This window comes from Rhinatrema bivittatum, chromosome 19, assembly GCF_901001135.1.
Source record: "Rhinatrema bivittatum chromosome 19, aRhiBiv1.1, whole genome shotgun sequence".
In the NCBI taxonomy this organism is placed as follows: Eukaryota; Metazoa; Chordata; class Amphibia; order Gymnophiona; family Rhinatrematidae; genus Rhinatrema; species Rhinatrema bivittatum.
Genome location: NC_042633.1, coordinates 23,032,277 through 23,057,243, shown reverse-complemented (window position 1 = coordinate 23,057,243; position 24,967 = coordinate 23,032,277). Strand labels below are relative to the sequence as shown.

The following is a 24,967-nucleotide window of genomic DNA, read 5'->3' as shown; positions in this document are numbered from 1 at the left end:
AAGTGACTCCCCCCAGGGTCACACACAGAGTCAGTGACAGAGCCGGGGATCAGAGCTGAGGCACAGGGAGATAAAGTGACTCCCCCCAGGGTCACACACAGAGAGTCAGTGACAGAGCCGGGATTAGAGCTGAGTCACAGGGAGATAAAATAAGTTTCCTCCTGTTCCTGCTCACAAGAAACAGATCTTCGCCATTCAATTGCATTTTTCTTGCTGCTTTTATTGGTGGGTGTGTTTAAAGTCATTCTCCTCATCCAGCTTTTAAAATAACAAAATTACTATATATATATATTTGTCTGGACAAAGCCGGCCAGAGTCATGCAGGCGGTGGGCGGGCGGGCAGGCAGGCCAGCGTCACAGTTGTAGAGAAAATAAAGTTTGCTTTGCTGTCATATGTACAGAGAGCTTTCAGTCTTTCCTTCTTGGAGGTGGCTGCGCTGCTTTTTTTTTTTTTCACGGTTTGTGTTTCTCTGGACTGCAGGGCACAGGTTTTTAACCCTCTCCCCTCCATGCCCATGTTCCTGGTAAACTGAGACACCCCCCTCCCCCCCCCCCGGGTCACGTTCTTGGCACTGCAGGGGTGGGTCCAAGAGAAGTTAAAAGCAAGGAACCAATGTCAGGGTTCGGCTAAGGGAACCCTGACATGGCACGAGGACGTCAGAGAAAGGACATAATACTGTTTACGTCTCGTGGCTTTTCTGTGGCTCACGAACGGCAAAGGGGTTTGGCTTCTTGACAATCTGGGGTGGGAGAGGAGAAGTGGATGGAGGAGAAGCAGCAGCTGCGGGCCAAGGTGGGACGGGGGGGGGGGGGGGGGGACGGGACCCCTGGTGGCTTCTCTGCTGGGAGGGGGGGGGGGGGGGGGGTACCTTGGAGTGCTATAAATCAGTGCACAGCCAGCACATCTCCTGCTACCGTAAATACCATCCCAAAACGTACAGAAGAAAATCAGCTTGAAGGACGGAGCCAGGCTTCCTCATTTGGGCTGGCCCGGGCAAGGGCCGCAAAGCGAGCCACGGGTGGGCGAGGGCGAGGGTAGCTGCCGACCGCCTCAAGCTTCCCAGTGCCTCGGGAGCAGGAGCGAAGGGGAGGGGCTGGAGCTCCCCCTGCCCGGCTCCAGGATATGCCCGGAGGCGGTCTCTCCCTGCCGTCACATTTCTAAGCTGCAGTGTCCCTGTGGCTTCAGAGGGCACGGGGGGGTGCGCATGCAGCATGATCCGGGGGGGGGGGGGGGGGGGGGCGGCGCTCCCCAGCCCGAGCTCTTACGAAGCTAACAGTGACAGCGAGTAGGCCCGGAGCAGGGGAGCGAGCTGGGCCTTGGCGACAGTAAGAGGCGGGTTTTTTTTTTTTTTTTTAGCAGCATGGTCACCTTCCCACTTTTGGTTAAAAAGTCCGCGCTGGAAGCCACGGCTTGGCATCCCCTGCCCCTTTAGTGCAATGCAATAATTCACGACCTTGCCCCAACACGAAACAATCTCACCCCCATCCATGGCACAGGAATCCCTCATAACCAACCCCAGTCCCCTGGGGGGGGGGGGGGGGGGGATCTTGAGCAGTAGAAAGGACTCCATCCTCTTCTACTCCTCCCAGAGGCACCATCCCATATGGCAGGAGGCAGTAGGTGGCACACGACAGTACTATGGGTCCATCACAGACTGGCCTGGTGCTGGCATCGGCTTCTAGGCAGCTGCTCCAGGCCAGGGGGTGGGGATTAGGATGGGGCTGCTACTGCGTAAGGTAGGTAATATGGCCCCGTGGGAACCAGAGCTAAAAGCAGAACCTGCACGTGCAAGCGAAGACAGTATGGAGATGTAACCATACACACACACACATATATATATATATATATATAAAACACTATATATATATATATATATATATATATATATATGTAACTATATGAAATGACATGGCTGGAAGCAAGACGGCGTGTGGTCCTGTCCGCTGCATCCCATGCTGCTGCAGGCACCTAGGGCAGTGGGGCAGCACAGGCCCCCCTTCCACTTGGCACCAGCTGCAAGGCTGCTGGAGGGCGGGGGAGCGGTATCCTTCCACCCTCCCCACGTCAGTCTCTCTCTTTTTCCGCTCCGAGGCCCTCACTTGGAGAGTTTGCTGATAACCCGTATCAAGGCGGCGTTCTCATCTCTCAACCGCTGGTTGTCTGCCTTGAGATCCGAGAGAACCTGGGGGGGGGGGGGGGGGGGGGGGAAGAGGGGAGATAGGGCAAGAGAGACACCGTGAGCGGGGGAGACAGGCCCTGCAAAAAAAGGTCAGGGGGTGAGAGGAGAGATGGGTCAGGGGAGACAGGCCAGATCAGGGGAAACACTCCAGCGAGGATCATTGCCGTACACAAAACAAACGAGACAGGCACAGGTCACGATGAAGCCCCACACTCGGGCGGGCTGGAAAGGGAGGAGATTACATGCAGGAGCTCTCTGCATGCCCTATCTTCCCAGCAGCATACTAAACACAGGCACTGTTTCAGGATGGCCCTTGTGAGCATACAGAAAGAAGGAAAGCTCTGTTCATGTGCATACCCAGATCAGTCCGGACTGCTGTGTTTTGCCTCCCTGCCAGCAGATGGAGACAGAGAAAGTTTCACAGACACTCTACATAACTCAGTGCGCCACCTGCAGTCCCTGTCTCCAGCAGATGGAGGAGGTGCAAAACCCGCAGTCTGGAGTTATGTTTTAAAAAGAACAAATGAAGAAGACAGAAGTCTGGAAGAGTCCGCCCAGGAGGTTGTTAGGTCCGGGTGGGTGAGCAGGGAGTTGGTAACCCTTAAGTGTGCTTCTGCCCTGAGAGAGCGCTGAAGTGCGGTGGTGCCGGATCCCTCAGGCCTCTCTCCCTCCCCCACCCCCCCTCCACACTTTGCTGCGCTCCCCGTGGCTGGAGCCGGGGGAACGTGGAGGCAGCCTCTCCCGACGAGCGGTTGGGTCTATAGGCAGTGTGCGGGGGAGGTGCAGATTGCAACGGCAGCTATGTGGCTGAAGGTGGGAGGAAACCATTCCCCCTTTAATGCAGGCAAAGACAATTTGCACCCGCACTCCCGCTGAAGGCAGGAAGAGGAAATCCCCTGGCGCATTCACGCTCGGCCCAGGCAGCTTAGTTTCAGCGCCAGTGTGCTTGCTCTCCGGTGCAGAGAGAGATGCCGGTGGCATCGTGGCCAGCGAGAGCTCTCAGCGCACACAGTTTCATTTGGAAGCATCATTGTAATCGCTTCTACGGGAAGCGAAGGCAGGGGGCGTGGTTACGCAGTTTTCCTCTCATCGTCATGGCTGAAGGGGGCAGCGCTCCCATGGAGAGCAGGAGGAGTTCCACGGAAGCCATGGCAGAGGGTTCCCGTCCTACTAATCGCACCCAATACAAAGCGGAAAGCAGGGCCTGTGGGGCAGGTTCAGCGCCTCCGGTTATAACCTGCAGGAGGAAGATGGTTCCTGACTCAGCCACCATAGCCTGGCAGTGGCAATTTTGTCTCCCTTTCCTGGTTATGGCCAGAGGGAAGTGGGCCGACAGCCACTTTAATGTCTCGGGTGATTGGCAAACCCTAAAGGATCTTCCCTCCAGCGGGGGGGAGAGGAGAGCGGATCAGGGTGCGGCCGGTTACTTCCAAAGGGAATTCTACCTTTTAGCAGTTTAGGGGGCTGGCTTTGGAGGGAGCCTTCTCCAGGATCGGTGCTATTACGGCATTCAACCTGCGTGCCCTGCTCTGGAGAGTGCTCGGTTTCCCCTCTTTGGTGCGAGTCCCCTGATAGAGCGGTCTGATGATTCCCAGTAGGAGTTTGTGGCACTTCTCTCTGGCCCAAAGCGGCAGGCCTGCTAAACTCTGCCCTGGTGGGCATGGTGGTTGCTGTTTTGGCCCAGAGATGCACTTCGCTCATAGGCGTTGCTTCGACGGTGCAATTGCTTGATGGCGTTCTGGTCTACACCTCAAAGAGGCAGCCTTCCCGTTGAGGGCAGGCTGTTCTGAGGCTCTGGCTGACGTTCTGATCTGCAGAGGTTTGGTCCGGATCTTGATTCCGCATGTCCTTGAGGAGCAAGAAATCAAGGTTTCGCTTGAGGAAGTCCAATCTGGGGGCACATCCAGTGTTGGATAGTGTGCTGGGTCCAGCGAAGGCCTTTCCCTTTCCCAAGTCGGCAGAGACGTTGGTAGCTCGGACCTCAGAATTTGCTTAAAGGTGGGCAGACTGATGGCGAAGCTGTATCCGTTCCCAGAGGAGACACCAGAGCTTTTGTCACTGCCTAGGGTCGATGCTTCAGTGTCAGCAGTAACCAAGACTACCACCATCCCGGCAGCGGGGGTTAGCTGCTTTAAGAAATGGATAAGATCGCAAGTTGGAGGCTCATCTCATAAAACTCTTTGAGGTCTCGGCCCTGGGCCTAAGGGCTGCAGTTTTATGCAAAATGCAGGCCTGCGCTGGGTCCAGCAATTGCAGGAGCAGCAGGCTACGGCAGTGGTGTCAGCGAGACAGGCCAAGCGCTTAGCAGTGGCTGTGGCTTATGGGGGCAGATGCCCTATATGACCTGATCAGAACACTTTCTAGAATTATGAGGGCTGCGGTGTCGGCCAAAAGATTAATGTGGTTCCAGAACTGGCTGGCAGACGTTTGCTCCAAATCGCAGCTGGGTGCTCTTCCATTTAGCGGCAAGCCTTTGTTCAGAGAGGACTCGGAACAGATAATGAAGCAACTAAGAGTCCTAAATGCATAAGCTTCTGGAAGACAATGAGAAATTTCGTCAGACTAAAGGTTCTTCGGGGTCCTGGAAGCAAAATTAAAGTAGCACACAATCCTGGGGAGAGTCCTTTTGGGGTGGATGGAGATCATCCTGAGACATAACTTGGTCCAGGCACTGGAGGTACAAAGTCCTCACAATGAGGCGAGGATGGTCCAACTCTTTGGTTCCAGCTCTTGGAGGGCGTTTAGCGCTCTTTTACGAGGAGTCAGCCAAAATTATTATGGACCAGTGGGCCCTGATGTTATAGAAGATGGCTACGTGTTAGAATTTGCTTGGCCAATACGACAAGTTTCCCTTTGCGTTCCCCACACTAAGCGGATAGTTGTTCGGGAGATCGCTTATGGCGTCTGGAGGCTATAGTGCCAATTCCTCCATAGGAAGGTATTCCATTTATTTCATGGTACCGAAAAAAACCCAAAAACAAAGGAGGGAACGTTTCAGCTAGTTTCAGCAACAGAGATTGAAAAGGCTGTTTGCCCTTAGGCTTGTCTTCCAGCAACTTATGCACCTTAATCTCCTCCAGATCCTTCATCAAGTGCTCCAGATCATCTCCAAACAAGAGGCGTCCCTTGAAAGGCAACGACCCCAACTGCGACTTAGACGAAACATCTGCCGATCAGTTACGCAGCCACAATAACCGCCGGGCTGACACAGCAGATCCCATAATACGTAACGAAGTCATATAAGGCATCCGCCACGTAAACCACTGACGCCTCCAAGCGCTCAGCTTTATCCGCCTCATCACCAGATTTTGCCTGCCCATCCTGAAGCTGTTGGACTCTGCGCAGGCAAGCTCTTTGCATGAAGCTGGAGCAGATAGCGGCCCACAGACTCAGGGCTGATACCTCAAAGATCCTTTTGAGATGAATCTCCAACTTCCGATCCTGAACATCCTTTAATGGACCCGCCATCTTCTTTGTGACCGCCGAAACCACAGCGTCCACCTTTGGAAGGGAAAAGAGCTCCAACGTCTGATCCGGCAAGGGATAGAGCTTAGCCATCGCCCTTCCCAATCTCAAGCCAGAGTTGGGAGCTCCCCATTCTTGATCCACCATCTTTTTCACCGATTTATGATAGGGAAAGGCTCTCGGGGGACCCCGAAGCCCATTCAGGACCGGATCCGCTCCTTCCATATCAGAGTCTTCCAGTGGGACTTTTAGCCCAATTTCCTCTAAGACCTGAGGAATCAAAGGGCCTAACTCCTCCTTTCGGAACAAGTGGAGGACCTTGGGGTCATCTCCCTCTGAAACTGGAATATCATCCGGATGATGCCCCTGAGACAAGCCGGCCACATCCGGGACAACATCCTGGTCCCGCGACAACAATGCCTCCTGCGCCCCGGGGGGCTCTCGCGACCAAACAGAGTCATCCGAGTCCTCGGCAGCAAGCACAGGACGCAGCAAATGCTGCCCCAAAGGAGGCCTTTTACCACGGGACTGCTCAGGCCTAGAAGTACAGCCCAGACCCCCGAGAGGGCTACCCAGCCCTGCCTGCTGAGCTAAATAAGCTTCATGCAGCAGGAGGACAAAATCCACAGAGAAAGCGCGAGGAGCCTGCGGGAGCTGCGTGGGTGCAGTAGTAGAGGATGCAGGTATGGGCAGATCTGAGTCAAAGGAAAATTGGTGTCTTACCTGCTAATTTTCGTTCCTGTAATACCACAGATCAGTCCAGACCACTGGGGTTGTGCATTCCCACCAGCAGGTGGAGTCAGAGAACAAAAATCTGAGGCATTGCTAGAGTGCCACCTGCAGTCCCTTAGTATTGACCTGTGCCCAAGCCAAGATTAAATACAATTCCCCTCTCGCTGGGTGAACTATAAACACCCGGGGTTGGAATTCCCTGAACTGGAGATCCACCAATGAAAACCAAGACCCCGAAGGCCCTGGCAACCACATAACGAAATCAACTTAACAGGTGAAACTAGCAAGTACAAGCCAAAAAGGCATATATGAGCACCAGGAAAATCAGTCTTTCGGCAACAAAACTGGGGCGGGTTTCTGGACTGATCTGTGGTATTACAGGAACGAAAATGAGCAGTTAAGAACCAGTTTTCCTTTCCTGAACATACCCAGATCAGTCCAGACCAGCGGGATGTACCAAAGCAACCCTACACCGGGCGGGAACCCGAAAGACCCGCTCTTAACATACTTTCACCTAAAGTCGCATCCTCCGGCGCCCGAACATCCAAACGGTAATGCTTGGTGAAAGTATGAAGCGAGGATCACACTGTGGCCCTACATATCTCCTGAAGAGACACCAACTGACACTCTGCCACCTGCACTCTAGTAGAATGAGCTTTAAGGCCACTTGGGACCACATGACCTTTAGCAATATAGGCTGAAGAAATAGCCTCTTTCAACCATCATGATGTGGCCACTCCGGCGCAACCAGAACCACAGGCCCTGGATGTGCCTCTATACAACACAGCACTCGTCCAATGAGCAGCCATGGAGGAAACACGTAAAGGATAATCCCCATCGGCCAAGGACACACGAGAGCATCTAGGCCCACTGAACCGACCTCTCATCTGCAACTGAAGAATTGTACCTTCTTCAAGTTGGCCCCCATTGCCATGAGATCCAGCTAAGGAACCCATGGCACAAATGTGGTTCCAGGCTGCTGGGGATAGTTCCCACTCCCCAGGATCTAGTTGTTGTCGACTTAAGAAGTTTGCCTGCACTTTGTCTACTCCCGCAACATGGGAGGCCGCAATCCCTTCGAGGTGACGCTCCGCCCACGCAAACAGTTGAGCTTCCCGAGCTACAGCGCAACTCCTTGTTCCTCCTTGGTGCTTGATGTATGCCACCGTCATCGCATTTATCCGGCAACACTCGTACCATTCAACCCTGAACCAGGGACAGTAACATCTCCAAAGCCCTGCGCACAGCTCTCATTTCCAAGCAATTGATAGAACACCATCGACCAGAGACCCTGAGCTGAATGTCCCATGCACACCACTCCCCAACCTTTGAGGCTGGCATCCGTGGTCTCCACCACCCAATCCGGAAATTCAAGAGGCACTCCCTTGTCCAAATTGGGCCGAGACAGCCACCATGCCAGGCTGGCCTTGGCATCCCACCTCAGAGGCAGGGGAACATAATACTCCTCAGACGTCGGATTCCAGCGAGACAACAATGCATGTAGGCAAAGGCCCACGGAACCAGGTCCAACGTCGATGCCATGGACCCCAGGACCTGCAGGTAATCCCAGATCTTCAGGACTGGAAGATGCAATAAACAGGAAACTTGTGCCTGCAACTTCGCTACTCTGTCCGCTGTGAGAAAAACACCTTGCCCTGCCGGGTATCGAAGTGCGCTCCCAGATATTCCAGAGATTGAGAGGGAACCAGATTGATTACCCAACCCAGGGAGCTCAGAAGCTGTCTCACTTGCTGCACCGAACACTCGCACTCCTCCTCCATCTTTGCCCGGATGAGTCAATCATCCAGGTATGGATGAACCAACACTCCTTCCCGTCTCAAGGTTGCCGCCACCACCCACCACCATCACTTTCGTGAAGGCTCGAGGAGCCGTGGCCAGACCGAAGGGAAGGACCTGAAACAGAAAGGGCTGACCCACCACCTTGAATCGCGAAAAACTTCTGGTGCTCCTTGCGGATATGCAGATAAGCCTCTGTGTGGTCCAGTGACACCAGGAACTCTCCCCTTGTGGATGGCTGCAATCACCATACGCAGAGTCTCCATCCAGAATCATGGCACTCGCAAGCTCAAATTCACCTTCTGCAGATCCAAGATCGGGCGGAAGGTGCCCGCCTTCTTCGGCACCCCAAAGTAGATGGAATACCTTCTCTGCTCCTGCTCATCCAGAGGAACTGGAAGGATGGCACTTCCAAGCTTAACAACCTTTGCAGGGTTCCTTCCACCACCTCTCGTTTGCTTTGAGAAGAACAATGCCACTCCAGGAAGGTGTCACTGAGCGGACGAGAAAATTCTAAGGCACAATCTTCCCTTACCACCTCCAGCACCCACCGGCCTGAGGTAATCTTGACCCACTCCTCGAAAAAAAAAGGACAATCTGCTCCCTACCATCACCACCACCGAGGAGTGGGTGCTTGTGGCCTCATTGGGAGGATTTACCGGCTCTGGTTCCCGGCCCACAGCCACCTCTGGAGGACCGGCCAGCCCCCCGAAAGGAACGCTGTTGATTCGACGATTGCTTTTGGCCCACGGAAGAGGAGCCTCTACTGGTCCAAAACCTCCTCGATTCTCAAAAATGAGGCTGAGCGGGAAAGCTCTTGACGCCCTTCTTATCTTCCGGCAGCCGACTGCCCTTGGTTTCCCCCAGGGATTTCATGAGCTGGTCCCATGTCCTCCCCAAAGAGAAGCTTTCCCTTAAATGGAAGGTTACACAACTGAGTCTTAGACCACATGTCTGCTGACCAATTGCGGAGCCACAAGAGTCGCTGGGCCGTTACCACCGAGACCATACTTCTAGCCATGGTGCACACCAAATCATATAAGGCATCTGCCACATAGGCCACCCCCGCCTCCAGACGGGCTGCCTGTGAGGAGGATAGCATCTCCGTGGACGCTTGTTCTTGGGGCTTCTGGATCCAGCATAAACAAGCACGCTGCATCATACTAGTGCACACCGCCGCCCGGAGACTCAACGCCTACATCTCCAGCTTACGATCCTGGATATCCTTGAGGGCCGATGCCCCCATCGGAATCAAAGTCTTCTTGGTCACGGCGGACACCGCCGCATCGACCTTGGGCGTTTTAAGGAGATCTAAGTGCTCTTCCAACAGGGGATACAATTTAGCCATGGCCCTTCCAACTTTCAAGCCCGCTTCTGGGGAGACCCACTCCCGATTAATGAGCTTCTGGATCTTCTTCGGAATGGGAAAGGCACTGGGAGGACCCCGCGACCCTCAAGAACCGGGTTAACGCCCTCGTTGTCCGACTCCTCCTAAGTCAGCTTAACACCCAATTCCTCCAACACCTGAGGAATAAGGGGCCGGAGCTCTTTCTTCTTAAACAAAAGCAGCACCCGGGGTCATCCCCATCTGCTCCGGCAGCTTCCGCGAGGTCCAGTTCATCCTTGCTCCTAGCCAAACCTGGAATCTGGTCTGCAGCCAGGTCCCTCTCGAGATCCGCAGCCGAAGGGGACGCCCCTTCATTTTGCTGGTCACCTGAGTCCTCCAGATCTCTCGGGGTCAGATTTGTACGCATGGCTCATAACCTGCGATGCTATTCTGGTCGCACTGAGGACACCCCTGCGGATGCCCGAGGTCTCTTGGGGGGGGGGGGTCTGGAAGGCCTGTCCCTGAACCTCCGCTTAGCGGTCTTCCTTGCCAGAAAGGCCTCGTGCATCAAGAAAACAAACACTGGAGAAAACCCCCCCTTGACCCTCAGTAACTCCCTCAGGGCTACTGGGCACGGAGACTGCCCTCTCCTCAATGCCATCTTCATGAAGCTGCGCCGCAGGGGAGAGAGGCAGAGGACAGTCACCGGGAACAGCCAGGCCAGGGAACCCCACCTTGGACCCCTCCGAGAGTGCCTCCAGGCCTTAGGACCCTCTCCCCCTGAAGCACAGCCCATGCACAGGGAGAGGGAATTAAGGTGGGCAGACCAGGTACCACAGGTCCTACAGGGCTCTAACCTGCAGTTTCTCTGACATCCCTGACTACAACACTGAAGAGCTTCCTGCCCCTGGGAGAGGCTGCACCACGTGGGCAAGCCTAGGCCGCATCGCTGTGCGCCTCCTAATGGTGCGTGCGAAAGGCTGCAGTGGCGGGAAGCACACACATGCAAAAGGGGCTCTAATCGTCTGAAATCGCGGCCGGTCACAGGGGAAATCCCCGCCGGGGAAGCCCTGTAAATAGCAGACAGTCAGGAAATCGAACGGCTAAAAACAGCAACAGCCGCCCGAAGCTGAAATGAGCTGCGGCGCGCCGGTGTGATCGGGTCCTGTGGGAACCCCCCACCCCTCGGCAGAAAGCCGGCAGATACTGCTCCCACTCCTTCAGCATCCCGGCACTCACCAAATCGTCCGCCCCGACCCTGCACCGCAGGCTGACTAACCTGGCTGTCCCTCGCTAGCAAAACAGCTGCCTTTGTTTTTTGTTTTAAACACAAAAACTTTACTAAAAGAAAAAAAAACAACCAAAAGGAAAACGCCCTTAAAGGGATACTTCCCTGAGGGTGCCAGTGGCGGAGAGGAGGGGACCTCGGGGCACGAAGAGGGTGCCATTCCCCTGGTTATCAGGGGCCCTGGAACCCGCGGGCAACAACAGCCAGGGGTATCCTGTTCGCCCGGCTCAACTCAAGGGATGGCCCACTAAGGAACCTGGCAACCTCGAGGAGCAGCTTCAACTCTAACTCCAGATCAGTCAGGACTGCCATCTGCCGGAGACAGAGAAATCCTGAGGGACTGCAGGGGGCACTCTCGGTTATGTAGCAGTGCCTCAAAGGTTTTGTTCTCTGTCTCCATCTGCTGGTAGGGGTGCATAAACCCACTGATCTGGGCTGATCTGGGTATGTTCAGGAACCAATTTTTCTTTCTTCCCCTTACCACCCTCCACACCCCTGGGGAAGCATGCATGGGAAGCGATTAAGGAAACCTTGGGGGGGGGTAAGTGAGAGCATGTACTTACCTTCAGCTCTTCCTCCATCTCAGCTGCTTTTCTCACTAGCGACCTCCGCTCCTAGGGAATCACAGTAACAGGCTCTGGTCAGGCCCATGGCTCCCCTCATGCGTGCGAGAAACGTTGGAGCAAGCAAAACACCCCCCCCCCCACACACACACAGACACAAAGACACACATCCACACTCTCACACCCCCCCCCTTCCCCCCCCCCAACGACATTCCACCAGCCTTGCCTCATTCTCCAGGCTCGCTAGGCCTGGGACAGCCCAGGAGAGTGTGCCAACCATGCCTGCCTTTTCCCAGTCTTTACAGCAGAGAGCATGGGAGGGGGAAGAACCTGATAACTACAGTCCAGTACCATGGCACTCCCCAATCCCACTTCTGGCACCACTGGGTGACCTGAAGCAAGGAGCTCCTCCGGATTGCGTCCGATCTGGCTTTGCTGTTATTTCATGAGGGGTCTGACTGAACCACACCATGATCTGCCTGCAGTTCCTTTTGAGGACAGGGAAGGGGGAGGGGGGGGGGGGGGGGAAGGCCTGCAGAGAAAAAAAAAGGATGGACGGATTTCCCTTCCTAACAGAAAAGCGGCAGCTTTTTCTATGGTGAGCAAACAGACACATGGAATTCTTTAGATTGTAAGGCATGAGGACAAGGAAATAGCTGGGTTGGGACCCTCTGGGGAATCCCATTTATCTCCCTCGGCCTGAGGTCTAATCTCTGGCTCTTTGTGACCACAGAGGGAGTCACTTATACTCCTATCCTTCCAGTCTGAATAAGGAGTGAGACGGGACCCCAGGAGATGGCTTCTACTTACGAAGCGCTCCAGGTCCAGTAAGGCCGGTCTCTCCGTGTGGCGCTCCTGTCGCTGTGGAGGACAGAGAGAAAGTGATGAGAGGAAGGGGCAAAGGCAGAGGAAGGGGCTTAACCGCCTCACCTGCTGCCTTCCCAGCTTACCTGCATGACTCTTTCCAGCTCCAGTTTCACCTGAGTGAGCTTCAGCTCCGTTTCCTGCAGCTGCTCCTTCAGTGTCTCGTTCTCCGAGAGCAGATCCTGGTAGAGCTGGTGGTACAGGCCGGGGAAAAAAAAAAGATAAAAAAGCTGGCTTAAAGGCCCCTCCGTCACATGACAAAGTCAGGCTTCCCTGTGCTCCCCACATCACCAGCAGAAGGCATCAGATGATATGGGGGTCGGATTTAAACCCTTTCTCCACCATCTGTTTGCTATCGTTTTGTTACCGCATTCTCAGCCCCTGACCATCCAGGTCTTTCGGGAGACTAAGGCCATGGAAGGGACACTGCCCCTCCCCCCGTGGTGGTAGCCCCACCCCCCTCTGTCCGCAGGGCTGCACATGCAGTGGCCCCGCCCCCATCCCCGGTGCTTCCTACCTCCTTATAGCCCTCGTCGACCTCTTCTCTGGAGTCAAAAGTGCAGTTGTGTCTCTGGTGATTGGAGGTCCCCGTCCTACTGGGCAGCGAGAGGCTGTTCACGTAGCCGGACACTCTGTGGAGCACACAACTTGGGCTCAGCTGAGGGAGGGTGCTCGCCGGCATTCATCTGTTCCCCCCTTCTCCCACCCAGCGCCGATGGAGACCCCTCATACATTTGGACTCCCCTCAGTAAGAGCCAGAAAAGCCCCCCAGCCTCCCCCGTAATCCTCGAACAGGTTACCCAGCCCAGAAGGTGAACGTAGGACCTACCCACGTCCTGGAGCCTCCTCGTCGTTCACTGGCTCGGGGTCTTCGTTGTTCTCCTCCCCCTGGCAGAACAGAGGCATGAGAATTACTGCAGGAAGGAAGAAGCAGGGGTGAGGAAGCGGTGCCGCGCTCCCAAGAGATCTGGGAAAGGCAGAGCCATCAGTCATCCGGGACACATCTTCCAACGCGGTCCGTGCGGGCCTGGGGCCTCCGGCTGAGAAGGGGAGGGGGCTCGCGGCTGCCTGGCTCTGCTAGTTTTCTTCCTAACCCACAAACCCGAGTACGGGTGTGGGGAAGCCTTTCACACGGAAGGCGCACCATTAACGAGCAAGCGGAGAAAAGCATCATGGGACAGCAAGGACATAGCAGCAGAGGCTCGAAATCCAAAAGGATTCTGCGGGGGGAGGCAGATCAGCACCCTGGGGGGGGGGGGGGAGGGGAGGGAAGTGTGATTTCTGGCTGTCTAAACCCCAGGCTGGGGTTTCTTTCCCCCCTGGCGACTCCTCACCCCCCCCCCCCTCAAATCGCTTACCTGGGAGGCCTTCTGAGGTCTCCCCCGCCTCGCTTTCCTCCGGTCACAGTTATCGGAGGGCTCCGCTTCCCCGCCAGGACCTTCAGCCTCTGGGGCTGCTGTGGGAAGATGCACAGAGCCGTTAGCACTCAGAGCTTCAAGTCGGCCCCCGCTTTAAAGAGCCGAGGAGCTGCTGCTTCTCCCGTCCGGCCTTTCCCGAGGAGGGCTCTCACCTGTCCTTCCTTGGGACTTCACAGTATGGAGGGCGGGAGGAGAGGAGGGGCTCGCCGGGCTGGGTGCCTGGGATTCCTCCTGCGGGTCCAGAGAGAGAGAGACACAGCTACTCGAGGGGGGATCTGTTCAGCGCATTCACGTAGAGCGCTAAAATGCCAGGCTCCTACCGTGCCCAGCACCCACCCACCCCATTTCCCTATCTTTCTTATACGCTATTTGTAGGGCAAGGACCCGATTCCTGCAGCCTTACTCAATTAGACAGAGTGGTCCGTCCCCCCCCCCCGCCCTCAAGGTAAACCCCTTCTAATCGCCCCCCTTTAATTCTTATCCCTGCTTCTCCCCGGCCACTTACATTTCATTTGAACATTTTCAAGGCGGGGTGTAGCCAAGTAAAACACAACATTTGTCCATCTACCTGTCCTGACAAGACGGCAAGCGCCCCGGAGCAGGGACTCTGCCTTACGTGTACAGCGTCTGGTGCTTCAGACAGCATAAAAGAGTCTCCAGACCTCTCCCCATGCAGTCCCAGTGCCCCACGGGGGGCGAGGTTCACATGCCCAGCTCCTGCCCTTGCCTCAGCACCCCAGAGTCCCGATTTGCATTTTACCTTGCTCTCTGAAGACAGCTCTTCTTTTCCTCGATCCCTGCGGTCATCTACTCTGGGCACCGCCTCTGAGCCCGAGGCCAAACGGCCATGCGTCCTCTCCGCTTCTTTCAGCTCCGTGAGGGTGACACCCTGGGGGGGGGGGGGGGGGAGGGAAGAAGGTGACAGCGAGGGGCTGCATGAGAGCAAGTGCTTGCAGGGCGCTCCTTCAGTGCTCACCCTACCGCGGGGCCGGCAGGCATCACACCTACGTGATCTCCACCTGCTCAAGACAGGTAAGAGAACCCCGAACATGCAGCAAGGGCAGAAATGTTTAAAAGGCAAATCTAGATAAGAGGAAAAGGGAACCTGGGTGTCTATAGCTTTTCACTGTCATCGGCGACAGCCGGAACTTGCCTTTGGCACTCTTCTAGAAATAAGAGGGTCTCGCGTGTAAGGTGATGAGGTCACACAAAAAAACAGAATTGGCTCACCACCCCTTGCCCCCACCCCCCCCCTACGTGGGAGGGCAGTCTGTTGCCGTTTCCACGTGCTGGGCAAAACTATCCACAGGATTAAAAAACAAAACAAAAACCAAGGTGCCTCAGCCGCGCGACTGGCTGCCATTCCCCGGACCCTCTGGACGCAGGGGCCTGTACCTGCGTAGACCTGCGGGACTGCCGCATGAGCCGCGAGCGAGCTTTGCGCTGGGACTCAGACTCCTCATCGCGCACCGGCGTCTGGTAGGACCTGGCAGCGAAGGGGGAGGGAAGAGAAGATGAATAATGAGGGTCACTGGAAAGATAAACTTCAACAAATATTTTGAGGCCAAAGAGAGAGAGCGAGAGAGAGAGAGAGAGAGAGGTGAGTTAAGGTCATGGCCCCTCCACTCCACACCCCGAGTGGTCTGGAGCCGCTCAGAGTCTATCACAGAGTCACCTCACTGGCCATGGAAGGGACAAGAGTCCTTCCCCTCTGTCACTGGGCTGGTGATCCTCAGGACCCCTTGCTAAGAAAGTTTGGATCTCAATGCCTGGTTTAGGTTGAGGTGGGTAAGGATGCATAGGACACCCCCCCACCTTACCTTCTCCGGTCCCAGAGGTCTGTGGAGCTTGTGGCGGTGGTGGTTGCAGTGGTACATGGCGATGTCACAGTCACAGGGCCGGAAACCGGGTCAATCTTCATTTGCAGCCCGCCTTCTGAGCCTCTGGCAGGGTGGATGGATGGATGGCAAGCGTGAGGGGAATGGAAGAGAGGAGGAGGAGACCATGAAAAACACATATCCCACACAAGGAGACACCCGACCTCCTAGCCCATCAATTCTGTACGGACAAAAGGTGTCCCGCCACCATACAGACAGAGAAACACACAAACGCAGAGCAGGGGGAGAGGTGAACGTGTTTGCTTAAAGCAGCTAAATCAGGTCTCTTACAAGCACCCTGCTCCTCTCTGAAAAACTGTGTGGCTCCGGTTAAACTCGCAGAGACAATTCTTTCTCCTACTTTTGAATAATTACGGACCAGTAGCTAAGTTCCCCTTCCTCCCTAAGATAATAGGAGAGCGCAGCAGCATCTCACCTGTCATAGGTCTGGGAAGATGACGATATTATCTGTACTGATTTTTATATAGCTTGTACGTCGTCGACCAATTGCAATAGTAAGTTATTAGAGAGCGTCAAGGCTAAGTTAAACGTGGTCTCAGCCGAGCTATCAACAGATAGGGGGCACACGTGAACAGATGGACCATTTATCACTGTGAAGCACAACAACATACGCACACAAAAGAGACAGGCCCTACTCCATGGAGCTTACAGCCTTGTGAAGAGAAACACACATGGCAAATAAAAGTCTGTGGGAAATGTATAGTACTACTTTTAAGAATCTGCAACTGGACAATTATCTGTGAGCTCAAAAATTCACTTTAAAAAAAAAAAAAAATTCACTTTATTTCATATATATATTAGGCATTGCCTATATTTATATTTATTGCTACGTTAAATAGTTATACTTCTTATATAAAATATATTTCTTTATTTATTATATAAAATATTATATTTCTTTATTTATTACCAGTTAAAATATTATCACTTTATTTAGCACTATGTTAAATTGTCAACCAGTTATACTGTTCCATATGTTATACGGTTCCATGTAAAGCTCCGCTATCTGTTGAGCAGTTCTTCGTTTTATGTAAACCGGAGTGATTTGTAGTCCCTACTAGAACTTCGGTATATAAAAATTAAAAATAAATAAATAAATAAATAAATAAATAGAAACATAGAAATGACGGCACAAAAGGACCAAATGGTCCATCCAGTCTGCCCAGCAAGCTTATGGTAGTATCTGCTGCGCCGTGTAGGTTACCCCCATGCTTATCTGTTTTCCAGACCATAAAAGTCAGGGCCCTCGGTTGCTGTTTGTATTCGATTCTCCTTTACCCCTTGCCATTGAAGCAGAGAGCAATGTTGGAGTTGCATCAAAGTATCAGTCTTATTGGTTAAGGGAAGTAACCGCCACATCAGCGAGTTACCCCCATGCTTGTTTCCCCAGACCGTAAAAGTCAGGGCCCTCAGTTGCTGAACGAATCCAATTCCCATTTCTCCCTGCCGTTGAAGCAGAGAGCAATGATGGAGCTGCATCAACAGTATGAAGGCTTATTGGTTATGGGTAGTAACTACCACACCAGCAGGTTACCCCCCATGCTCGCTTTTCCTCATTTCCATTCTTTAGCTTTCAGGGTTCCACAGTACTCGGGGACCATCCTGATACTCCAGTACAAAGTAACATAGTAACGATGGCAGAAAATGGAGAAATTATTTAGCTGATAATTTTGTTTTCCTTAGTGTAGACAGATGGTCTCAGGACCAATGGGTTTATGCTCCCCTGCCCTTGCAAAGGCAAGGTCCTCTCAGGCCTGCACGTCCCGGCGATAGAAGGTGTGCAAGGAGGATCACGTTGCCACTCAGCAGATGTCAACGGGAGACAGCAGTCTAGTTTCCGCCCATGAGACCGCCTGAGCCCTAGTGGAATGAGCTTTAACCTGAAGGGGTAATGGCTTTCCTGCCTTCACATGGGCTCCTGTGACCACCTCCTCAATCCAGCGAGCTATGGTAGCCCACAAAGCTGGTTCACCCTGCTTCCTTCCACCGTGAAGGACAAACAAGCGGTCTGTCTTTCGGACCAGTTCTGAAACTTCCAGATCCTGCCCCAAAAGCCTACTGACATTCAAATAGCAGGGGAAGCGGCATTCTTCTGTGTCCATGTGCTTATCTAGGGATGGCAAAGAAATGGACTGATTCAAATGAAACTCCGAGACTACCTTGGGTAAGAAGGATGGGACGGTACAAAGCTGCAACGCTCCTGGCATCATCCAGAGGAACGGTTCCAGACACAACAATGCTTGTAGTTCAGAGATGCGACAGGCCGAGCATATTGCCACCAGGAACACAGTTTTCAGGGTTAATAAATGCAAGGAAAGACTGTGCAGTGGCCGAAAGGAGAGCCCTGCCAAAAAGTCCAATACTAGATTAAGATTCCACAAGGGAACTGGCCACCGTGGGGGTGGCCGAAGGTGCTTCACCCCTTTAATAAAACAGGCCATGGAAATACAAAAGAGATAGATGCCTGTAGTCTTTTTCAATTCCTTTATTGAAACGGAGACGTAAAAAATGATAACCCGACTCTGGCCAAGTTTCTCTGCACTACTTCCAGGGTTGCCACCATCAAACTGAGGACTTGAAGATAGCTCCACACCGTTGGGCTTATCGTGTTCATCAACAGACACACTTGGGACATCAACTTCCTTATCTGCGTGGTCAGGAGGAAGACCTTGCCCTGCTTGGTGTCGAACCAGACTCCCAGATATTCCAAGGACTGGGAGGGTTTGAGAATGCTTTTGTCCAGGTTTACGACCCAACCGAGTTCCTGAAGCAAGAAGGTCACCCTGTTGGTCACCTGGAGACTCTCTTCCACGGACTTTGCCAGGATCAACCAGGATTCCCTCTTTTCTCAATGCTGCCACTATGACCACTATAATCTTGGAAAATGTGCTGGGGACGGTGGCTAGGCTAAAACGCAGTGCCCAGAACCGATAATGGCAACCCAGTATCACAAAGCGTAGGAAACTATGTTCTTGACAGATTGGAATATGTAGGTAAGCCTCGGATAGGTCCAGGGAGGTTAAGAACTCTCCTGATTGTACGGCCATTATCATGGAGCCTAGGGTTTCCATGCGGAAATTAATTATTTGTAGATGTCGGTTGATGCTCTTGAGGTCCAGAATGGGGCGAAAGGACCCAACCGTTGGTAGAAGAAGGACAGTCGACCCCTTATCTCCTTGTTCTGAGAGTGGGTCAGCAAAACTTCATTGGGGGGGTTCGGGACGAACCTGAGCCTGACCCTCTCTTGGGCTGCTGACTCTGAAAGGACTGAGACTTCCCAAAGGACAAAGACCTCTGAAATGTCAAGTTTCTGTAGGGGTGAAAGCATTGGGAGCCCCTGGATTGACCCCTCATGGATAAGGGGCACTGTGACTGCTTTCTCTTATCTTCTGGTAGCCGGGGTACTGGAGATTCGCCCCATTTACTGGCCAGCTTTCCCAATTCACTTCCAAAGAGGAGAGATCATTTAAAGGGCATTTTTGTGAGATTTGCCTTGGAGGTTGCGTCTGCTGACCAATTCCGCAGCCATAGCTGTCTTCTGGCTGCCACCACTGAGGCCACTTGTCTGGCAGAGGTACGCAATAGTTCCGAGCCCGCGTCCGCTAAAAAGGTGGCAGTGGGTTCCATAACCACTCTAGAATTCGCCCCCGAGTCATCCACGTCCTGAGAGAGGCGCAGGCACGAACAAGCTACTAGGGCACAACAAGAAGCAAACTGTAAGGTCATTGCTATTGCGTCAAAGGCCTGTTTAAGGATAAACTCCATCCGCCTATCGTGCGCATCCTTTAAGGCCGCTCCTCCCTCCACCGAGATAGTTGTTCACTTAGAGACGGCACAGACCAGCGCATCCACTTTAGGGAAACACAAACATTCTCTCATTGCCGGATCCAGTGGGTATAGAGCTTCTAACGCTCGTTCCCCTTTAAAACTTGCTTCTGGGGCATCCCATTCCAGGTCAACCAACTCCTGGATGGCTTCCAGTACTGGAAAGTAGCAAGAGACTTTCCGTAGAGAAATTAGAATGGGATTCTTCTTTGGTTCCGTCATAGAGTCCGCCCCAGGAACTTCCAGCATCTTCCGGGTCTGAGAAATCAGGGCCGGCAATTCGTCTCTATGGAAAAACTGTAACATGGTCTGATACGGTTCTAAACCAGAGATGATTGCCCCATCTTCCAAGGAATCTGGATCCTCTTCTTTGTCCATGCCGACCGGGTCCCTGCCATTGGTCCTGAGTCTATCTGGCTACACGCTAGGAAATGCAGGTTTTGCACCTCCACCAACTGCTGGAGACAGAGAAATACTGAGGGACTGCAGGTGATGCACTGGGTTATGTACAATGAAACTTTCTCTGTCTCCATCTGCTGGCAGGCAGGCAAAACCCAGGAGTCTGGACTGATCTGGGTACGTACCGGGAGAGGGGAATTGGATTCAGGCCACAGCCAACGTTGGGCCCTGACTTTTACGGTCCGGGGTACCCTGATATCTAAGCCCTCCACCCCCACGTATTAGACAGTTCACCTGGTTTTACCCAGTGTTTTATTTATTTTATTTTTATTTTATTTATTTATTTATTTGCGTTTTTTCTATACCGGCATTCATGGTTAGAAACCACATCATGCCGGTTTACATGTAACAAGGGGTGAGAACAAAGAACAGAACATAAACAAGTGCAAGGAGATCAAAAGTTACATTGCAACAAGGGTCTTAAACTTGGAGGAGAGATAAGAATAAGAGAGTAGAACTGTAAGTGTTATTAAAAGGGGTGGGAGAGATCCCCCTCATCATTCTCCAATGCTCTTCATGCTTGCTCCTGCCCCAGCGGCCTCCCCCCTCCCCCTTGTACGGTACGTGCTTACTCACTCGAGCCTGCCTTCCCCATGCGCCTCCGTCTCCATTGAGGTGAAGATCCTCCTGCCGGGAGTTGGGGGGACTCGAGCCAGACGAGGTTCTTTACTCTGCAAGAGAGAAGAGAAGTGACGATCGCTCTGCACACCGGTGCTGGAGATTATACAGGCCTTTCATCAAACGCATGCAAAGATATAAAAACATAGAAATGACGGCAGAAGAACACCAAACGGCCCATCCAAGATGGTGTTTTGTGGGAGCGAGCTGGACAGCTCTTTGATTTAACCTCCTGTTGGGCCAATACCAGGCATCACAGCCTCCCCTTGGGCTCTGGCCGTGTTTGGCCGCAGCATCCCCCCGTGACCTGCAGCAACTTAGCTGGTTTACCTGGAAACCTCGAACCCAGATTTCCAGAGGTGCCCAGCACCACCTAAGCTTAAGCAGGCGCTCGAAAGCCAGTCCTGCTAATGCCCAAGGCAGCTCTTACCTTCTCCCCCATGTCCAGACGAGGGCTGGAGGCTGAGCGCTTGACCCCTGCCTCTTTGACCTCTCCCTTTCTGGCATCCTGCAGGACCCCGAAGCTGCCCGTCTTGCGTAGACTCGCCCTCCATGGGGCCAGCGACACATCGTCTCTCTCCAAGCCGCGGCTGGCAAACTGAGTGTACAGAAAGGGAGGAGAAGGGATGGGTCACGGGGTGCAAAGGGTCTGGAGCAGAGGTCACATTGCAGTCTCGCAGGAATCTGTGTGACAGAGATACTGCCCCACGGACGCTTCTGCGGAGTACAGCCTCCCCCATCCCCGGGGACGAGCAGAGGGACCCAACAGGAGGACTGTGTCATGGTCCTTTCTGCACAAATAAAAGCCAGCACTGGCAATCCAAATTACCCAATTAAGTGACATTTCTACTGCAGGATGGCCTGTGTTGTTAAGCCCAGCAGAGCCAGAATTTGCCTACAATGACCGTCAAAGCAGCTTCCAACAGATCACAGAGAAGTTATGGTCTTTAGCGGTTTTTCCATCTAGGGAGAAAGAACAATTCCTGATTGCCATTGTGTGATTGGATTATCTAATCCAGGCAGGCCGAGCCCAGATGTGATAGTGCCTGCATTGCTAACAACACACGAGTCCCACCGCAAACCAGGAATGGGCTGGGCTGTACGCCGCAGGAGGTATCACATGAGCACGTCAGCCAGCACAGCACCATCTAAAAAAAAAAAAAAAAGGACAGCCACATCGCTCCATGCTCATCAGGACATTTCATTTTCAAGTGTTGTGTTCTGGCAAGGGTAGGGAGAATTTTTTATTTTACCTGTTAATGTTCTTTCCTTGAATCCTGCTACACCAGTCCAGTCGAGACAAGTGAGTTATATCCTCCTACCAGCAGATGGAGACAAAGAACACAGCTTTCCTCCTTAGAGGTGGTGCAGCACAGAACAACTCAGTGTTTCTATAACAAAGCACTGAAAGGAACACAAATTTCAAACTTCAGAAATGTTTAATTTTGGAGAGAAGATTCTCTTACCATGCACTAGCTGTCTGCTACCTGCCTCCCTATTGTTGTGTTGGGAGGACAGGAGAGTAAGACTGACCACAGGATCTACCTCTCTGGGGACAAAGACTTCCTCCTTCTCAATGCAGCCCAGCTTCCTGGGAGTGTCCTGGACTGGTGTAGCAGGATTCATGGAAAGAAAATTAACAGGTAAACATTTTTCCTTCCATTTCAGCCTGCTACCCAGTCCAGTCGAGACAAGGGGGAAGCACCAAAGCCCAACTAGCTCGGTCGGGAGGAAGCGAAGGCTGCTCTGAAAACACCAGCCCCAAGGAAAAGGAAGAGCTCGGAGAGTATTTGTCGGGTGCTGGGGCTTTCTTCCCATGCAAGTGGAGCGGATGATACAGATGACTCATGATCTGCAGGCTGCAAAAGGAGAGGTGCCCCGGCGGCGGACAGGGTCCCAAATGCAGCAGACCCAGTCAAAGGTCCAGAGAAGATACCAATCGTCGAAGGGGACGATCCTAAGATGGTAACCCACTTCTGAAGAGAGGAACTCTGGCCGCTGATTCCCTCGGTGTTCCAGGAGTTGGGGGATCAAGGTGCCCCAGGAAAAGCCCGATTTGGAGGGAGCGGACCCAGTGTTGGATGGTTTGCGGGACACAGCTAAGGATTTTCCCTTCCATAAGTTAGTGAAGAGGCTGGTAGTTCGAGAGTGGGATACTCCAGAGTCCGGCTCAAGGGTTGGCAGAGCTATGGCGAAGCTTTATCCATTACCCGAAGAGACGTTGGAGCTTTTGGCAATCCCTAAGGTTGACACCGCCGTGTCGGCGGTCACAAAGATGACCACTATTCCAGTAGCTGCTCTGAGAGATATCCAAGATCACAAGCTGGAGCTCCATCTCAAAGGGATTTTTGAAGTATTGGCTCTTGAGTATAAGAGCAGCAATTTGCAGCAGTTTTATGCCGAGAACTTCTCTGCGGTGGGTCAGCAACGGCAAAAGATGCAGGCTGGGCCTGGTCCAGATGCACAGCAGGCCGAATGTTTAGAGGCGGCAATGGCGTACGGGGCTGATGCTCTGTATGACCTGATCTGGACATCTTCGAGGATCCTGGTATCGGCCAGGAGATTGCTGTGGCTATGGAATTGGTCAGCAGATGTTTGGTCCAAATCTCAGCTGGGAGCTCTTCCAGTTAAAGGAAGGCTATTGTTTGGAGAGGAGCAAATGATGAAGCATCTGGGAGAATCCAAGGCCCATAAGTTGCCAGATGACAGGCCTAGGGGAAGACGTTTTTTCCTCAGGCCTGGTTTTGAGAGGATAGGAGGTCTCGACAAGCTAAGGGTTCTTCGGGCCCTCAGAGACAAACCACAGCAAGATCTCAGACCCGGAGTAAGTCCTTTCAAGGTGGTAGGAAGCCATCACGAGACAATGCTGGCCCGGGTGCTGGAGGTGCGAAGTCCTCGCAATGAAATAGGGACGAGCCACTCTTCGGTTTTGGCCATCGGAGGGCACTTGGCATTTTTTTTTTTTTTTTACGAGAAGTGGGCCAAAATTACAACGGATCAGTGGATCCTAATAAAAGATGGCTAGGTGTTAGAATTTGCTCGTATGGCTTGAGATGCTTATCTAGTTTTCCCTTGAGCTCCTCTTGCAAAATGGCTAGCGGTTCAAGAGACGACAGATCGCTTACATTATCTAGGGGCTACAGTACCTATTGTGCAGGGGGAACAAAGAACGGGGAGATATTCCATCTATTTCATGGTTCCAAAAAAAAAAAAAAAAAGGGGGGGGGGTATTTTGTCCAATATTGGATTTAAAGGTGAATGCTGCACTCAAGATACCTTGGTTCTACATGGAAACCTTGAAGTCTGTCATATTGGCGGTTCTTCAGGGAGAGTTCTGGCATCTCTCGACTTAACACAGGAATATCTGCATATAGCCATCAGACTGGAGCACCAGAGGTTTCTGACGCTTATGATCTTTTCAGTTTGGCAACAGCTCCGCGTACCTTCACCAAAAGGTGATGGTGGTGGCAGAAGCCGTATTGCGAAGGGAGGGTGTATTGGTGCACTAGCTCATTCAGGCGAAGTCAGAGGATCTCTGTCAGCAATCAGTTCAAAGGGTACTGATGCGCTTGGAGTCTCTGGGTTGGGTGGTGAATCTGGCAAAGAGACACACCTAGTCCCTTCTCGGGAATGTCATCTGTATGGCGCGCCGAGCAAGGAGACCGGAGGAAAGACACATCGAAGCCCTTCCACATCTCTGAATCAGAGGAGTTCTTCTTTACTTTCCTGGGCTCAGCACTTACCGGCTGAGTACAGAGACGGTCTCCGGCTGCGGAGGAAAAGGGCATAGGGCGTCACTGCCACATTCGGCTTCCTGCACCCGTTGCCTTTCAGCTGCTTCAGCAGCAAAGTCCACACTGGGAACCGGCTACCAGACCAAGGCCCACCTCTGAGGAATCTCGGAAATCACCTCAGGAATTCTCAACTGGGGGAGGGACCATTAGGTATCAGCACAGGAAAGCAGGGCTCAATCTTTTCTCCAATTTAAAGATAAAATTTCCTCTTCTAAAGAGTACTGTGTTCCCGATAGGGAAGGCACAATCCACATCTGCTAGGAGACGGAGAGATACTGAATGGCTGAGGTCACTGCAGGGGTGTATCTAGGCTGTCAGCTTTGAAACCTGACTCAGTCTCCATCTGCTGGCAGGGGAGCACATAACCCCCTTGGTCCTGAGTCCATCAGGCTACACGCTAGGAAAAGGGAAGTTCTACTTTCCTGTTTCTGGGTGCTCTTGGCTGCGGCAGACGGCCGGACTGGATGAGAAGGCTTCAGGGGGAGCGAGGGAACCAGGACCCCTGGCTTTCCCTCCCTCTGGAATCAAGGGTCGAGCCTGGCCAGGGATTTCCAACCCCCTGCAGAATCAGAGGGATGGCCCACGAAGGAACCTACACTTTGGGGAGCTCCGACTTCACTTCTTCTGTCTTCTTTCTAAACGTATTCTATACTAAAACTATATCATCTTCTTTTCTTATCTTATTTTTTTAAATTCCATCTGCTGGAAGGGATGCAAAACCCACTGATCTGGACTGATCTGG

At 52.9% G+C, this 24,967-nt stretch overlaps 1 protein-coding gene across 2 annotated transcripts in view; it reads right to left on the bottom strand.

Moving 5' to 3' along the window:
• Nucleotides 1–414: 414 nt before the first annotated feature.
• The window catches only part of PPP1R12C (protein phosphatase 1 regulatory subunit 12C), a 70,578-nt gene continuing 46,025 nt past the window's right edge, over nucleotides 415–24,967 (bottom strand). For both annotated transcript variants that reach the window (XM_029584828.1, XM_029584829.1), the window contains exons 10-22: nucleotides 20,862–21,029; nucleotides 20,390–20,484; nucleotides 15,455–15,577; nucleotides 15,030–15,120; nucleotides 14,395–14,523; nucleotides 13,787–13,865; nucleotides 13,575–13,672; nucleotides 13,046–13,104; nucleotides 12,734–12,848; nucleotides 12,303–12,407; nucleotides 12,163–12,213; nucleotides 11,353–11,403; nucleotides 415–2,183 (exon numbers count right to left, since the gene is read on the bottom strand). In XM_029584828.1, the coding sequence (XP_029440688.1) occupies nucleotides 2,097–2,183; nucleotides 11,353–11,403; nucleotides 12,163–12,213; nucleotides 12,303–12,407; nucleotides 12,734–12,848; nucleotides 13,046–13,104; nucleotides 13,575–13,672; nucleotides 13,787–13,865; nucleotides 14,395–14,523; nucleotides 15,030–15,120; nucleotides 15,455–15,577; nucleotides 20,390–20,484; nucleotides 20,862–21,029 (1,251 nt within the window). In that variant the 3' untranslated portion in view covers nucleotides 415–2,096. The remainder of the gene's footprint in view (nucleotides 2,184–11,352; nucleotides 11,404–12,162; nucleotides 12,214–12,302; nucleotides 12,408–12,733; nucleotides 12,849–13,045; nucleotides 13,105–13,574; nucleotides 13,673–13,786; nucleotides 13,866–14,394; nucleotides 14,524–15,029; nucleotides 15,121–15,454; nucleotides 15,578–20,389; nucleotides 20,485–20,861; nucleotides 21,030–24,967) is intronic.